The sequence below is a fragment of the Plutella xylostella genome, chromosome 30 (genome assembly GCF_932276165.1).
Source record: "Plutella xylostella chromosome 30, ilPluXylo3.1, whole genome shotgun sequence".
In the NCBI taxonomy this organism is placed as follows: domain Eukaryota; kingdom Metazoa; phylum Arthropoda; class Insecta; order Lepidoptera; family Plutellidae; genus Plutella; species Plutella xylostella.
This window is the reverse complement of record NC_064010.1, coordinates 5,660,749-5,678,562: the sequence shown is the minus strand read 5'-3', so window position 1 is coordinate 5,678,562 and position 17,814 is coordinate 5,660,749. Positions and strand designations below refer to the sequence as shown.

Sequence of the window (17,814 nt, the reverse complement as noted above, 5' to 3'; positions counted from 1 at the left end):
TATATTTTTTTTACTTACTAAATTCACACTGTGTGAATTTGGGGGGCATTGTGTAACTAAAAAGATTATTTTATTTTATTTTATAGTTATATCGGACCAGCGTGCCAAAGAGGGCAAAATATGGAATATTTCTAACTCCTGGAAGAAACTGAACCGGCCGTCCAAAAAGAGAAATTGATGTATTTACTCTATGTGCCCTTCGTCAATAGATCCAGTTTTTTTATACAGTTGTAATAACGTTATCTAAATAAATATTTATTGGTTTCACTATTAGCCTTCATATTAACACCTTCTAGCTTGTATAAGAGCTTTTTTGTGGATGGTAAGTTGTTAATAATAATAATAATAATATAATCTTTATTTGCACACCATGAAACATAACTTAAATTTAACTTAATTAACATATATGCACAAATGGCGGTCTTATCGCTAAGAGCGATCTCTTCCAGACAACCGTTTTAGGTAAAAAGTTAAAAATTGGAAAAGGGCACTTAGGTGTACTTAATTACGAATTTACAACTAAAAACAAACAAAATTATTGAACACATAAAATACATATATAATTATAAATACATACATAAATAAATATATAACAATAATTAAATAAAATAATATATATTATAAATATATATTAGCTCTGACAATTTAAATAACTAAAATAAAAATAATAAAAATAATAAGTTTTTAAAATACATAAATAGGTAGGAAGTTAACAGGCAAAATTTCAAGTATCAAAGTCAGTTATGTTTCGCTATATAGGGTTGCTACATGAAGGATAGCAGTGCCCTCATTTAATTTCAGGACTTTATAGTTTCACTATATGTAAGTGCATTTTATATAGAAAAGATACCTACTTATGTCAAATATGTAGATTATTACGATGATACGAGTAGTTGACCAGTTAAGGTATTTAAAAGCATTCTGAATTAGGTTTTCCGACTGCGCAAAAAATCAAGGTTGTTTGAATTAATGAGGAGAGGAGCTTACATACTACTATGGGGTGAGCCCACAGACAGACAGGAAAGGGTATGCCCGTGCCACAATTCTGTAGGTCCTGTATAGGTTTGTTTGATTGTCGGAAACTATAAAAGTTTATACGTTTTCTCCCATACAAAGTGGCGCCTCTAGCGGAAACTATCATGCGACTTTTGACTGATAATGTATGCAGATGACAGAAGAAAACGTAAACTTTTATAGTTTTAAACATTGCAAAACCTGTACTATAATAGACGGGCTAAGTGTTTACTATCAGTACTATCACCACCTTAACGCCATCTATGATTTTATTTTCGGTAATTTTTATGGGCTCTGAAAAATTTATTATCTTTCAAAGAAGGAAATGAAATAAAGCGACTGAATAGAATCTTGGGAATCATGTTTAATTAATTTAAAACGGTACGTAGGTACCTATTTACAATACATATCACAGCAATATAAGTTATTTAATACATTTAAATTAATTAAGTATACTTACCTACATAGTTCTTAAATACCTAAGTTAGGTATTAAAAAAAAAATTAAATGGCAAATTTTTTGAACATAATTTCATTGTGTTTTGTTATGAATTTAAATTAGGTTAGGTACAAGTAAGATAAGGTACCCAATAAGTCACAGTCAAAGTATATATACAAATGCTTCTGTAGGTATGTAAATATGATTACTATAATAGAAAAAACGTACTTATATCATACGGCAAGCATTGGTAGGTGTAGATAAGTATAAAGTAGATAGGTAAATGTATACTTTACAAAGACCCACAACATTATCTAAGTACATAGGTATATGTTGTAGGAATGTAACTACCCTCCCACACAAAATACATAAGGTAGGTAAATATAAGATTGTACAAAGTATGGAGTTAAATAGCGTTAGTAAAGTTATATTAGGCTTAAAAATATCTAACTACTCTACAATACTTAGGTAACTACCTAATAAGTATTAAACTTAAAATGTATGTAGTCAAGGTAAAACTTAAAATAAGTATCAACAATAATTTACTTTTACCTTAAGCAACGATTATCGATTAACCATGTTTAATTTTGAAACTTAACTTCCAAACTTTGACTCTAAAAGTAACCAATTTTTTTCAATCTTTTTTAGCGTAAACATTCTTCTAGTCCGTACAGAATGACAAAAAGGCAACATGAGTTTTGTTTACTTATCGTCACAAGTACATATACTTTTTTTTGTATGCAGGTAAGTAGGTAAGTAACTACTATCAGGAAATCCGGTGCGAAAAAAACCCTTCTATCCTGCCTGCGTATTCACTACAAAGTTGAAACACACGCTCAACCTATGACCGAATATAATTTAAAATCGTTTCAGAATACATTTCCACGGTCATACCTATCCATTGGACCCATATATTGGACGAATAGCTAAGCTTGGACTATCTAAAAAGTCCAAAACTTCCAAAATCACTATCCATAATTTATCAAGTATAATTTCTATCACACTACAATAATAATCTTGACAAACAAAACCCCTATTCTAATGATCACGCGACATTTTCGTTCCTCTCTCGTCTCCTCATCGACCCCCGAGTGGACGCTCTAATAGATGCTCTGATGGATGCGCGCGACCCGATAGCACTGGGCATGGATCTGGTGAACGCTTCTGGCTCCGATATTGAGGATCTCTTCACGTATCGCTCAGGGTTTTGGGCCTCTTCGTCTTTTTCGTCCTGGTCTGGTTTCCTGTTGAAGGAGATTGGGAGTTAATATTTTCAGTGTGAAATTTGAGCAAGCTGTTCGTAGTAAGAGTAAGCCAGATGGTTTCCACTGCCCCTCCTATTCATCTTGCCACTTGCTTCTTGCAACGACGCTATAGGTGTTACCGTCCTAGAACTACCAGCGATACTGCGATACTTCTCGTTAGCGTGTCGGTGCCTAACACTACAGTACCAGTTACTTCAGATTTGACAGAAAACAATGTCTTGAGGCTTGCCGATTTCCAATCTTCGGTAGCTGATATCCTGACAGGTACCGGACCTAGAAGGCTGTAAGCCCCCTCTGACCCCACTGACCTGCTGAAGCAGGGGTTGTCCCACAGGCGCTGGTGCTGGCCGAAGCTCTCCCCGTCGGCCAGCGTCTGCGGCAGGTCCGCGTGCATGGTCTCCGGCAGCAGCAGACACAGCAGCCCGCCGCCCACGCCCAGCGCGCCCAGGATGAGGAGGGGCAGGTCTTGGGAGATGTTGGCCTGGCAAGATATGGGGTTATTAATGGGAATTAATACTTGTATGATTTTTTTATATGTTATGAACTAGGGTTTTCCGTGACCGTCGATTCGCATTCAAATGTTTTCCCGTGGCTGCTCTGCGTTGACGCAATGCATCGGCGCTCCGTTACCATGGTTACCAAAAATATCTGATGCTCGGTTGTTTCAACGTAGATCCCTATCTATGGATCTGACAGATGGTTGATAGCTCATGGTTAACTAAGAGCGTTGTAGCATCATAAAATTCAGTCAGCCTTCCTTTAACAGATTTACGTCAGTTACATGGTAACTAAGAGCGTTGCGTTGTAGGATGCCATAAGAGCGTAGCGTCAGCTATGATTCCACTGGTGTCTTAAAATACCTGATGGTCCGTTGTTTCAGCGTAGATCACTCCCCACCATACGCGCAACGCCCAAAATAAGGAGGAAAATGCTTTTTCGTCCCTTTTTTGCGTTAAGCGTGAGTGGCAATGCTGTAAAATGGCAGGAAATAGCTGGAGCAATTAGAAACTCACCAGATAAACCACAAACGGAGCCACAATAGAAGCCACATATCCCATGATGTGTATGAGCGCGACGCCCTGCGCGCGCACCACGGTGGGCAGCAGCTCGGCGCAGTACTGCAGCCCGATGTTGTACGAGATGTTCACGGCGACGCGGGGGGGAGACAGTAGGGGGCAGGCTGGGGGTAGCTTGTGTCAGATGGATCTGATGCTTATTTTGGCAGTAGCATAGGAACTAAGGGCGAAGCCAGAAGAGCAATGCCTAACCTGGTTACTTAAATCATATCATCCGTTGATAAATGACGTCTTCTTTAAGCAGCTGCGCTGCTATCTGACATAACTTACCTGGTAACTAAAATCATCCGTTGATAAATGGCGCGCTCTTTAAGCAGCTGCGCTGCTGTCTGACATAGCTGGTATGGATCCGACTGATTTTTGTCAGTACTCTGGTAACTAAGAGCGTTGTGGCATGATAGAGTAAGCCACAAGAGCGCTCTGGCTACTGAAAATACCTGATGCTTCGTTGTTTCAAAGCAGATGCCTTCTCCACCTTCTTCAACGCAAGAAAAGAGCAAGAAAACGCGTTTTGGTCCTCTTTTTTCCGTTACGCATGTGTGGAAGCGCTGTAAAATGGTAGGAAATAGTTGGAGTTATGATAAAAACCAGCGTAACTCACCAGATAAACCACAAACGGAGCCACAATCGAAGCCACATATCCCATGATGTGTATGAGCGCGACGCCCTGCGCGCGCACCACGGTGGGCAGCAGCTCGGCGCAGTACTGCAGCCCGATGTTGTACGAGATGATGATGAGCTTATGGCAGGCGCTTATGTGACAGTTGCATAGTAACTAAGAGCGATGCCACAAGAGCGATGGCTTACCTGGTAACTAAAATCATCCGTTGATAAATGGCGCTTCTTTAAGCAGCTGCGCTGTTATCTGATATAACCGGTATGGATCTAAGGGATCTGACGTATGCTTATCAGTAACATGGTAACTAAGAGCGTTGTAGCATCGTAGAATGCCATAAGAGCGCTGCGTCAGCTTTGATTTAATTGCCTAAAATACCTGGTTTTCCGCCGTTTCAACGCAGATTCCTTCTCCTCTCGAGAAAAACGGGTTTTCCTCCTCTTTTTTGCGTTAGGATTGTATAGCATCGCTGTAAAATGGTAGGAAATAGCTGGAGCTATGGGAAACTCACCAGATAAACCACAAACGGCACCACAATAGACGCCACATATCCCATGATGTGTATGAGCGCGACGCCCTGCGCGCGCACCACGGTGGGCAGCAGCTCGGCGCAGTACTGCAGCCCGATGTTGTACGACATGTTCACGGCGACACGGGGGAGAGACAGGAGGAGGCAGACTGGGACTAGCTTGTATCAGGCGCTGACGCTTATTTGACAGTAGCATAGTAACTAAGAGCGATGCCAGAAGAGCGCTCTGCTTTTAGTGACTAACCTCATGTCATCTGCTACTAAATGGTGCCACCATTTTATTTAAGCTTAGCGCTGCTGTCTGACATAACTTGTACAGATCTGACCGATTTTAGACAGTCAATTATATGGTAACTAAGAATGATGCCACGAGAGCGCTGCCTTACCTATATAGTTACCAACCTCATGTCATCTGCCGATAAATGGCGCCTTCTTAAAGCAGCAGCGCTGTTTTCTGACATAACTGATATGGATCTGGCAGATTTATGTCAATTACATGGTAACTAAGAGCGCTGCGTTTGCTTTGATTTATCTGGTGACTTAAAACACCTGATGCTCCGTTGTTTTAACGCAGATTCCTTCTTCACCACACGCGCTACGCAAGAAAAGAGATAGAAAATGCGTTTTCTTCCCCTTTTTTACGTTGGGAATGTGTGGCAACGCTGTAAAATGGCAGGAAATAGCTGGAGCTATGGCAAACTCACCAGATAGACCACGAACGGTGCCACAATCGACGCAACATATCCCATGATGTGTATCAGTTTACCTCCCCGTTTTTGCCTTGGGAGTGTGTGGCATGGCTGTAATATGGTAGTAAATAGCTAGAGTTATGGGAAACTCACCAGATAAACCACAAACGGAGCCACAATCGACGCCACATAACCCATAATATGTATCAGTGCGACGCCTTGCGCGCGCACCACGGTGGGAAGTAATTCGGCGCAGTACTGCAGCCCGATGTTGTACGAGATGTTCACGGCGAAGCGGCCCATGATGGCGAGCGAGGCTGATGGGCCGCCTGGGGGGAGATATGGAAGATTAGGATCATCGTCTTCTTGATCAGCCTTATATCACCCACTGTTGGGTATATGCCTCTCCGAAGATACAGATAAAGGCTTTTAAATCGAGTTTCATGGGGGGGCCTTTGCTTAAAAAAATTGGTTTAATGGTAAAAAGAATTATACAGCGAGCTTCATGAAGTCTTTGCACAGCAGAGAGACTCAGACTTTTGCTGTGGGAATTTTCGGAAAAAGGAGGCTATGATTTAGTTAATCCAGAGTGTCAGCTTACTACTGAGGAAGGGGGAAATAAGTAATGAGTTAATATGATGTATGTGTGTATACTGCTAGCAAAATTAAGAAGTACTGGGCCGGGCACCATTGATGTTTGCAACCAGATAAGAGAACTAAAACTGCCACTGAATGAATAACTATCCAGTAACCTAGAGGTAGACCCTGTAGGATTAAGACTTAGACTGAGGAACTAAACATGATGAGGACAACCTTAGACAGGTGGCCGGTAGTGACTGAACGAGAAAAGCCGAGTGTTGTGACGCATCTTGGGAGAAACCTATGTCAAGCAGTGGCAGCTTTTATTAGCCGGTGATAAGTAGGCGCAGACTTACCGACAGGCACCGTTGTGGCCAGCAAGCTGAATATTCCACTGACGACCATGGAGCCGCAAGCCAGCCATCTTCTACCCCATCTGGAAGAATAATAACAGAATTAATTATTGGATTTCCGCAAGAATCTTTTAGAAAACTTTGTGGTATTTTCAAAGACAAATTTGACAAGTGAATTAAACCATCCTGAGGAAACCTGCACATATAGGTAGAACCTGGAGTGAACTAGCTTGATAGTAAATGGTCCAATAGCTTCATCTTCTAGGAAGACAATTCGGATCTTGAGGGGGTAAAGGTTCCATTCGAGTGAGCCTAAGTGTGTCTAAACAAAGAAATAGAAAATAGGAACCACTTACCTGTCCAAAACAGCGGTCAAGAAAGTATCAGCCGGTAACTCAGTCGCAGACGCAATGGTGAACGTCAGGAATATATCCAGACCCAAAGACCCCACATTCCGGACGTGTCCATCAAAGACCAGGGATATCGCCATCCAGATGATGATGAGCAGGATGGAGTTACGCCTCAGCCGTGGGGTCCTGAAGAGGTCTAGAACGGAGTAGGTTCGGTCCTCCGCTTCGTTCTCTTTGAGGGTTTTTAGTGAGGATTCCTGGTTATGGGAGAAGATTTTTAATGCATGATAGTGTAAAGATATAATCTTTGTCAGCTAGTAATCGGGCAGTTTTAATTTGAAAGCAGTAGTGGCACTGGGAAGTTCATATCTTCCGAAGAACTGTAAACCAAGTTGGGGTAGATGAGTTCAATGATGTGGCAATATATAGTGTGGGACGCCCTTCCCCTCACTGGCTGGATGATCTTACACAGGTAGCCGGTAGTAGCTGGATGAGGAAGGCCAAGCACATAGTGCTGTTCGCTGAAAGCAGCAGATGACAGATTTTGAGCTACATAAGTTCTATTAAGTATAAGATACTCACAGTGAAATCACTAAGCACTTTTTCAGGTATCTTGGTCTTGTTGATTCTCTCGAATTTCTTCAGGATGACCAGAGCTTTGTCAATCTTTCCCTGAGATACTAACCACCTGGAAAATAAACATGTTTGGGTACTTATTGCCATGAAAATGAACATTAATTTACATAGATGCCTAAATGCCTTCTGACCTTCTATCAAGACTTTTAGTCAATCGTCAATCAACTTACTATCCACATTTTGGGGTACTATGGAGGGTCTACCAAGTAATGATTACGATTGGGGTCAACATAACCCCATGCGAGCAGTTATGTTATTTTCTTAATTCGAGTAGTTAAGCATTAACCGTCACCATCAACCCAAAAGAATACCAACTACAACATACCTGGCACTCTCCGGCACGACATACGGCGTGGCCAAGGCTAGCGCAAAAGGCACACTTGTGGCCAAAGTAAATATCCTCCAGTCGTCGGCCCAGAGCGCGATCCACGGGATGAGGCTCGCTGCCAGGGTGAAGAACAGAGCTATGGACATGTTCGCCACGAACGTCCGCCATTTTGGACCCACGTATTCTAAAACTGGAAAGAAGAATTTTCTTTTGTAATATTTTGCCTAATGGGGAGTCGTGCATAAAGGGTCGCGCTTACTTCTCACAAAAAGAGACACGTTTGAATCCAGTGAGTAAAATTTGAGTAGTGAGTAAATGAAATGGTTTGTAGACAGGCACTTTGTACCTGCCTAATTACTTCATGATTTACTGTGCTGAAACATTACATACATGTACATCGTGATTAAACTTCAGGTAGTTTATATACTGGGGCATGCATAAAACTTCTAGAAGAGGTTCTGGAACTGGATCTATCCATCTATTTATCATACCACTATCATTTGTCATGGGCCTTTTTGCAAGTAACGTTTTTGCTTAAGTATAAATGTAGGATTAGATAGCTCATCTACAAAAACAGTTAATTCGGGTTCATCAGCAAATATAACCGTAACTCTGACACGACTAATAAGTGAACCGATTCATTCATTTGTTTTGGTTTGAAAGACGGGTAGTATGTAAGTAAGTACTTACTTAATTTAGATTTAGCGTTAAATTATTAGCTTATTCGATGAGTAAGTAATAAATGAGATCATTTCCCAAAATTTACCGCGGTTTTCCATTTCGCTCCGGTTAAGTTCGTAATCATCATCTTACGCTGATTTTGTTTCTTCATGGTCTCCAACTCCAGAACTCGTGACCCTCAATAATTATCAGTTGTTCAGCTGATATGGCAAATTCAAAGTTTGCGTATTTAATTATTATTAAGTATTAAGGATGATTCGTCCCTCTATGTAGCTTGCTTATGTAGCTTCGTCTAACTATCATCAGCCAATAATCATCCACTGCTGGACATAGGCCTCTCCTAAGGAGCGCCACAACACTCGGTCCTCGGCCTTCCCCATCCAACCACTACCCGCCACCCGCCTAAGGTCGTCAGTCCAGCGGGCAGGAGGGCGTCCCACGCTGCGTTTGCCTGTTCGTGGTCTCCACTCGAGAACTCGTCTACCCCAACGGTTATCGGTTCTTCGGCAGATATGACCAGCCCACTGCCACTTCAGCTTGCATACTTGCTTGCTTGCATGATTGACAGCTATGTCGGTAACCTTAGTCCTCTGACGGATATCCGGACGGTAAATGGTAAAAGTAAGTAGGTAGGTACATAAGATCTCACATAGATGGTAGATGAAAGATCTGATTATGGATGCATTCTCACCTAAGATATACATCATGGTGAAGCAGTTGTCAAACGCGAATCCAACCAGGAACCGACAGAGCGCGAAGGACCAGAAACTGTTGCAGAATGCCGTCCCGACTCCCGCCACGAAGCCTATGAGGTTTGTACCTGGAATGAGAGAATAGAATTCTCAGGATTTTTTCGGCCCCCAGTCTCTGTTGCATTGAGCGTAGATATGTTTTCTGTATTAATTTGTTTATTGAGTAATGTTTTACAGGAAAACTAATGACCTTAGGACCAAATTTGCGGGTCACGCAGAGGAGGTCCTAAGGGTTTTATTCCTTTGCAGGCATGGACCATCAGTAACACTGAAAAATACTATAAATAACTAAGGTTACCGTGTATGAATTGGCCAGTCAGATTAGATTCAGTCAGTCACTGAGCAGAGAGAGTGTGTGCTTTAGTACTTTCGTGCACTTCAAGACGATAGCTTATCAGTATATTTAACACACGTAACACGTAAATATTAAAATTTAGGTACTCTAGTAATGCATTCCTGACTCACCAACCAAAGCGGAGACCCTCCCATACTTATCGGCGATCCAGCCGAATATCAGCCCTCCCACTATGGCACCACAGAAGAAGATGGCCTGAGCCGTCGCAGGCAGGTTGTCGTTCTCACACACCCAGTCCAGCTGTGGAGGGTAGAGATAGAGAATGGTTAGTTGTGTCTTTCGGTAATGGACCTAGCAGTGAGTCTTCTGTGGGTATCTGATGACCACAGAGCACAGAACACTATTACTCTAACGGTCCACATAGGCAGAAGGCCTATATAACAGTGGGTGAAAGAAGGCTATGTTGAAAGCTACAGACGCGATGTCTTGCTAGCACTGCAGAACTTCAGACCAGTCCGCCGAGTATCAGTGGGCATCGAGAGATACCAGCAAGGGGAGGAAGCTTATTCCTTAGCGCATTTAAAGAAGCCAGAGACATACTGAATACAATACCCTTCTTTACACACCATGCAGCTGAAACCGCTGTATTAAATCCTCTGTAGACGAAAACAAAAGCGCAATAAGAGTGCTACGACAGATGATGGAACTGCTCAATACTTTGACCTATGGACCTCAGCCGACGTCATTTTTCGCCTTAGCAAAGCACGCTACTGGATGCGATATAAAGCTTTCGCTGTCGTCTATGTCCTAAAATAGGTATCCAAACCCACCTCAGAAGCGATGGTGCTATACGGCACGTCAGTCCGGTTGTACTCCCAGCCGCTAGTGCAGGGGACGACGGCCCACTCGTCGTCAGGCGTGGTCCGCCCGGCCGCCAGCGCCGCGGCCCAGTCCGCTGAGTACATGCGGCGTCGAGAGACACCAGCACGGGGAGGAAGCCTATTCCTTAGCGCCCTTATATAGAGCGTGGGACACCCTCTTTCTTATATGCTTCGCATACCTATATAGAGCGTGGGACACCCTCTTTCTTATATGCTTCGCATACCTATATGTTCGCGTGGGACACCCTCTTCCTTATATGCTTCGCATACCTATATGTTCGCGTGGGACACGGGGTAACTTCACCCACCTCAGAAGCGATGGTGCTATACGGCACGTCAGTCCGGTTGTACTCCCAGCCGCTAGTGCAGGGGACGACGGCCCACTCGTCGTCAGGCGTGGTCCGCCCGGCCGCCAGCGCCGCGGCCCAGTCCGCTGAGTACATGCGGCGTCGAGAGACACCAGCACGGGGAGGAAGCCTATTCCTTAGCGCCCTTATATAGAGCGTGGGACACCCTCGCACTTATATGCTTCGCATACCTATATGTTCGCGTGGGACACCCTCTTCCTTATATGCTTCGCATACCTATATGTTCGCGTGGGACACCCTCTTCCTTATATGCTTCGCATACCTATATGTTCGCGTGGGACACCCTCTTCCTTATATGCTTCGCATACCTATATGTTCGCGTGGGACACCCTCTTCCTTATATGCTTCGCATACCTATATAGAGCGTGGGACACCCTCTTCCTTATATGCTTCGCATACCTATATGTTCGCGTGGGACACGGGGTAACTTCACCCACCTCAGAAGCGATGGTGCTATACGGCACGTCAGTCCGGTTGTACTCCCAGCCGCTAGTGCAGGGGACGACGGCCCACTCGTCGTCAGGCGTGGTCCGCCCGGCCGCCAGCGCCGCGGCCCAGTCCGCTGAGTACATGCGGCGTCGAGAGACACCAGCACGGGGAGGAAGCCTATTCCTTAGCGCCCTTATATAGAGCGTGGGACACCCTCGCACTTATATGTGCAGCATAAGTATATAGAGCGTGGGACACCCTCGCACTTATATGCTTCGCATACCTATATGTTCGCGTGGGACACCCTCTTCCTTATATGCTTCGCATACCTATATGTTCGCGTGGGACACCCTCTTCCTTATATGCTTCGCATACCTATATGTACGCGTGGGACACCCTCTTCCTTATATGCTTCGCATACCTATATGTACGCGTGGGACACCCTCTTCCTTATATGCTTCGCATACCTATATGTACGCGTGGGACACCCTCTTCTTTATATGCTTCGCATACCTATATGTTCGCGTGGGACACCCTCTTCCTTATATGCTTCGCATACCTATATGTTCGCGTGGGACACCCTCTTCCTTATATGCTTCGCATACCTATATAGAGCGTGGGACACCCTCTTCCTTATATGCTTCGCATACCTATATGTTCGCGTGGGACACGGGGTAACTTCACCCACCTCAGAAGCGATGGTGCTATACGGCACGTCAGTCCGGTTGTACTCCCAGCCGCTAGTGCAGGGGACGACGGCCCACTCGTCGTCAGGCGTGGTCCGCCCGGCCGCCAGCGCCGCGGCCCAGTCCGCTGAGTACATGCGGCGTCGAGAGACACCAGCACGGGGAGGAAGCCTATTCCTTAGCGCCCTTATATAGAGCGTGGGACACCCTCGCACTTATATGTGCAGCATACCTATATAGAGCGTGGGACACCCTCGCACTTATATGCTTCGCATACCTATATGTTCGCGTGGGACACCCTCTTCCTTATATGCTTCGCATACCTATATGTTCGCGTGGGACACCCTCTTCCTTATATGCTTCGCATACCTATATGTTCGCGTGGGACACGGGGTAACTTCACCCACCTCAGAAGCGATGGTGCTATACGGCACGTCAGTCCGGTTGTACTCCCAGCCGCTAGTGCAGGGGACGACGGCCCACTCGTCGTCAGGCGTGGTCCGCCCGGCCGCCAGCGCCGCGGCCCAGTCCGCTGAGTACATGCGGCGTCGAGAGACACCAGCACGGGGAGGAAGCCTATTCCTTAGCGCCCTTATATAGAGCGTGGGACACCCTCGCACTTATATGTGCAGCATACCTATATAGAGCGTGGGACACCCTCGCACTTATATGCTTCGCATACCTATATAGAGCGTGGGACACCCTCTTTCTTATATGCTTCGCATACCTATATAGAGCGTGGGACACCCTCTTCCTTATATGCTTCGCATACCTATATAGAGCGTGGGACACCCTCTTTCTTATATGCTTCGCATACCTATATAGAGCGTGGGACACCCTCTTCCTTATATGCTTCGCATACCTATATGTTCGCGTGGGACACCCTCTTCCTTATATGCTTCGCATACCTATATGTTCGCGTGGGACACCCTCTTCCTTATATGCTTCGCATACCTATATAGAGCGTGGGACACCCTCTTCCTTATATGCTTCGCATACCTATATAGAGCGTGGGACACCCTCTTTCTTATATGCTTCGCATACCTATATGTTCGCGTGGGACACCCTCTTCCTTATATGCTTCGCATACCTATATGTTCGCGTGGGACACCCTCTTCCTTATATGCTTCGCATACCTATATGTTCGCGTGGGACACCCTCTTCCTTATATGCTTCGCATACCTATATGTTCGCGTGGGACACGGGGTAACTTCACCCACCTCAGAAGCGATGGTGCTATACGGCACGTCAGTCCGGTTGTACTCCCAGCCGCTAGTGCAGGGGACGACGGCCCACTCGTCGTCAGGCGTGGTCCGCCCGGCCGCCAGCGCCGCGGCCCAGTCCGCTGAGTACATGCGGCGTCGAGAGACACCAGCACGGGGAGGAAGCCTATTCCTTAGCGCCCTTATATAGAGCGTGGGACACCCTCGCACTTATATGCTTCGCATACCTATATGTTCGCGTGGGACACCCTCTTTCTTATATGCTTCGCATACCTATATAGAGCGTGGGACACCCTCTTTCTTATATGCTTCGCATACCTATATGTTCGCGTGGGACACCCTCTTCCTTATATGCTTCGCATACCTATATGTTCGCGTGGGACACCCTCTTCCTTATATGCTTCGCATACCTATATGTTCGCGTGGGACACCCTCTTCCTTATATGCTTCGCATACCTATATGTTCGCGTGGGACACGGGGTAACTTCACCCACCTCAGAAGCGATGGTGCTATACGGCACGTCAGTCCGGTTGTACTCCCAGCCGCTAGTGCAGGGGACGACGGCCCACTCGTCGTCAGGCGTGGTCCGCCCGGCCGCCAGCGCCGCGGCCCAGTCCGCTGAGTACATGCGGCGTCGAGAGACACCAGCACGGGGAGGAAGCCTATTCCTTAGCGCCCTTATATAGAGCGTGGGACACCCTCTTTCTTATATGCTTCGCATACCTATATGTTCGCGTGGGACACCCTCTTCCTTATATGCTTCGCATACCTATATAGAGCGTGGGACACCCTCTTTCTTATATGCTTCGCATACCTATATAGAGCGTGGGACACCCTCTTTCTTATATGCTTCGCATACCTATATGTTCGCGTGGGACACCCTCTTCCTTATATGCTTCGCATACCTATATGTTCGCGTGGGACACCCTCTTCCTTATATGCTTCGCATACCTATATGTTCGCGTGGGACACGGGGTAACTTCACCCACCTCAGAAGCGATGGTGCTATACGGCACGTCAGTCCGGTTGTACTCCCAGCCGCAAGTGCAGGGGACGACGGCCCACTCGTCGTCAGGCGTGGTCCGCCCGGCCGCCAGCGCCGCGGCCCAGTCCGCTGAGTACATGCGGCGTCGAGAGACACCAGCACGGGGAGGAAGCCTATTCCTTAGCGCCCTTATATAGAGCGTGGGACACCCTCTTTCTTATATGCTTCGCATACCTATATGTTCGCGTGGGACACCCTCTTCCTTATATGCTTCGCATACCTATATAGAGCGTGGGACACCCTCTTTCTTATATGCTTCGCATACCTATATAGAGCGTGGGACACCCTCTTTCTTATATGCTTCGCATACCTATATGTTCGCGTGGGACACCCTCTTCCTTATATGCTTCGCATACCTATATGTTCGCGTGGGACACCCTCTTCCTTATATGCTTCGCATACCTATATGTTCGCGTGGGACACGGGGTAACTTCACCCACCTCAGAAGCGATGGTGCTATACGGCACGTCAGTCCGGTTGTACTCCCAGCCGCTAGTGCAGGGGACGACGGCCCACTCGTCGTCAGGCGTGGTCCGCCCGGCCGCCAGCGCCGCGGCCCAGTCCGCTGAGTACATGCGGCGTCGAGAGACACCAGCACGGGGAGGAAGCCTATTCCTTAGCGCCCTTATATAGAGCGTGGGACACCCTCGCACTTATATGCTTCGCATACCTATATAGAGCGTGGGACACCCTCTTTCTTATATGCTTCGCATACCTATATAGAGCGTGGGACACCCTCTTTCTTATATGCTTCGCATACCTATATGTTCGCGTGGGACACCCTCTTCCTTATATGCTTCGCACACCTATATATAGCGTGGGACACCCTCTTTCTTATATGCTTCGCATAAGTATATAGAGCGTGGGACACCCTCTTTCTTATATGCTTCGCATACCTATATGTTCGCGTGGGACACCCTCTTCCTTATATGCTTCGCATACCTATATATAGCGTGGGACACCCTCGCACTTATATGCTTCGCATACCTATATATAGCGTGGGACACCCTCTTTCTTATATGCTTCGCATAAGTATATAGAGCGTGGGACACCCTCTTTCTTATATGCTTCGCATACCTATATGTTCGCGTGGGACACCCTCTTCCTTATATGCTTCGCACACCTATATATAGCGTGGGACACCCTCTTTCTTATATGCTTCGCATAAGTATATAGAGCGTGGGACACCCTCTTCCTTATATGCTTCGCATACCTATATAGAGCGTGGGACACCCTCTTCCTTATATGCTTCGCATACCTATATGTTCGCGTGGGACACGGGGTAACTTCACCCACCTCAGAAGCGATGGTGCTATACGGCACGTCAGTCCGGTTGTACTCCCAGCCGCAAGTGCAGGGGACGACGGCCCACTCGTCGTCAGGCGTGGTCCGCCCGGCCGCCAGCGCCGCGGCCCAGTCCGCTGAGTACATGCGGCGTCGAGAGACACCAGCACGGGGAGGAAGCCTATTCCTTAGCGCCCTTATATAGAGCGTGGGACACCCTCGCACTTATATGTGCAGCATACCTATATAGAGCGTGGGACACCCTCGCACTTATATGCTTCGCATACCTATATAGAGCGTGGGACACCCTCTTCCTTATATGCTTCGCATACCTATATGTTCGCGTGGGACACCCTCGCACTTATATGCTTCGCATACCTATATAGAGCGTGGGACACCCTCTTCCTTATATGCTTCGCATACCTATATAGAGCGTGGGACACCCTCTTCCTTATATGCTTCGCATACCTATATGTTCGCGTGGGACACCCTCGCACTTATATGCTTCGCATACCTATATAGAGCGTGGGACACCCTCTTCCTTATATGCTTCGCATACCTATATAGAGCGTGGGACACCCTCTTCCTTATATGCTTCGCATACCTATATGTTCGCGTGGGACACCCTCTTCCTTATATGCTTCGCATACCTATATGTTCGCGTGGGACACCCTCTTCCTTATATGCTTCGCATACCTATATGTTCGCGTGGGACACCCTCTTCCTTATATGCTTCGCATACCTATATAGAGCGTGGGACACCCTCTTCCTTATATGCTTCGCATACCTATATGTTCGCGTGGGACACCCTCTTCCTTATATGCTTCGCATACCTATATAGAGCGTGGGACACCCTCTTCCTTATATGCTTCGCATACCTATATAGAGCGTGGGACACCCTCGCACTTATATGTGCAGCATACCTATATAGAGCGTGGGACACCCTCTTCCTTATATGCTTCGCATACCTATATAGAGCGTGGGACACCCTCTTCCTTATATGCTTCGCATACCTATATAGAGCGTGGGACACCCTCTTCCTTATATGCTTCGCATACCTATATGTTCGCGTGGGACACCCTCTTCCTTATATGCTTCGCATACCTATATGTTCGCGTGGGACACCCTCTTCCTTATATGCTTCGCATACCTATATGTTCGCGTGGGACACCCTCTTCCTTATATGCTTCGCATACCTATATGTTCGCGTGGGACACCCTCTTCCTTATATGCTTCGCATACCTATATGTTCGCGTGGGACACGGGGTAACTTCACCCACCTCAGAAGCGATGGTGCTATACGGCACGTCAGTCCGGTTGTACTCCCAGCCGCTAGTGCAGGGGACGACGGCCCACTCGTCGTCAGGCGTGGTCCGCCCGGCCGCCAGCGCCGCGGCCCAGTCCGCTGAGTACATGCGGCGTCGAGAGACACCAGCACGGGGAGGAAGCCTATTCCTTAGCGCCCTTATATAGAGCGTGGGACACCCTCGCACTTATATGTGCAGCATACCTATATAGAGCGTGGGACACCCTCTTCCTTATATGCTTCGCATACCTATATAGAGCGTGGGACACCCTCTTCCTTATATGCTTCGCATACCTATATAGAGCGTGGGACACCCTCTTCCTTATATGCTTCGCATACCTATATGTTCGCGTGGGACACCCTCTTCCTTATATGCTTCGCACACCTATATATAGCGTGGGACACCCTCTTTCTTATATGCTTCGCATACCTATATGTTCGCGTGGGACACCCTCTTTCCTATATGCTTCGCATACCTATATAGAGCGTGGGACACCCTCTTTCTTATATGCTTCGCATACCTATATGTTCGCGTGGGACACCCTCTTCCTTATATGCTTCGCATACCTATATGTTCGCGTGGGACACCCTCTTCCTTATATGCTTCGCATACCTATATGTTCGCGTGGGACACCCTCTTCCTTATATGCTTCGCATACCTATATGTTCGCGTGGGACACGGGGTAACTTCACCCACCTCAGAAGCGATGGTGCTATACGGCACGTCAGTCCGGTTGTACTCCCAGCCGCTAGTGCAGGGGACGACGGCCCACTCGTCGTCAGGCGTGGTCCGCCCGGCCGCCAGCGCCGCGGCCCAGTCCGCTGAGTACATGCGGCGTCGAGAGACACCAGCACGGGGAGGAAGCCTATTCCTTAGCGCCCTTATATAGAGCGTGGGACACCCTCGCACTTATATGTGCAGCATACCTATATAGAGCGTGGGACACCCTCTTCCTTATATGCTTCGCATACCTATATGTTCGCGTGGGA

The 17,814-nt window shown here is 46.7% G+C and overlaps 1 protein-coding gene across 2 annotated transcripts; it reads right to left on the bottom strand.

Annotated features, from left to right (window-relative positions):
• Window positions 1-2,026: 2,026 nt before the first annotated feature.
• On the bottom strand, window positions 2,027-13,883 carry LOC105395619 (organic cation transporter protein). Of its 2 annotated transcripts, none has more exons than XM_048632081.1 (10): window positions 13,683-13,883; window positions 9,772-9,901; window positions 9,246-9,374; window positions 7,871-8,063; window positions 7,492-7,597; window positions 6,916-7,166; window positions 6,563-6,642; window positions 5,781-5,956; window positions 3,026-3,198; window positions 2,027-2,696 (listed from the first exon to the last, which is right to left on the bottom strand). In XM_048632081.1, exons 1-10 carry the CDS (start codon window positions 13,815-13,817, stop codon window positions 2,498-2,500), a joined length of 1,572 nt encoding a protein of 523 aa, XP_048488038.1. In that variant the 5' UTR covers window positions 13,818-13,883; the 3' UTR covers window positions 2,027-2,497. The 2 variants fall into 2 exon arrangements, with proteins under 2 accessions (XP_048488038.1, XP_048488037.1); XM_048632080.1 differs by lacking the exon at window positions 13,683-13,883 and adding an exon at window positions 10,432-10,632.
• Window positions 13,884-17,814: the final 3,931 nt, after the last annotated feature.

Bases quoted from the DNA above. Each gene is read 5' to 3' on its own strand.
- LOC105395619 (XM_048632081.1), bottom strand. From the start codon at position 13,817: ATGTACTCAGCGGACTGGGCCGCGGCGCTGGCGGCCGGGCGGACCACG. The intron at 9,902-13,682 runs GTGGGTGAAGTT...TACCCTCCACAG, and splicing joins ATAGCACCATCGCTTCTGAG to CTGGACTGGGTGTGTGAGAA. The intron at 6,643-6,915 runs GTAAGTGGTTCC...TTATTCTTCCAG, and splicing joins TTGACCGCTGTTTTGGACAG to ATGGGGTAGAAGATGGCTGG.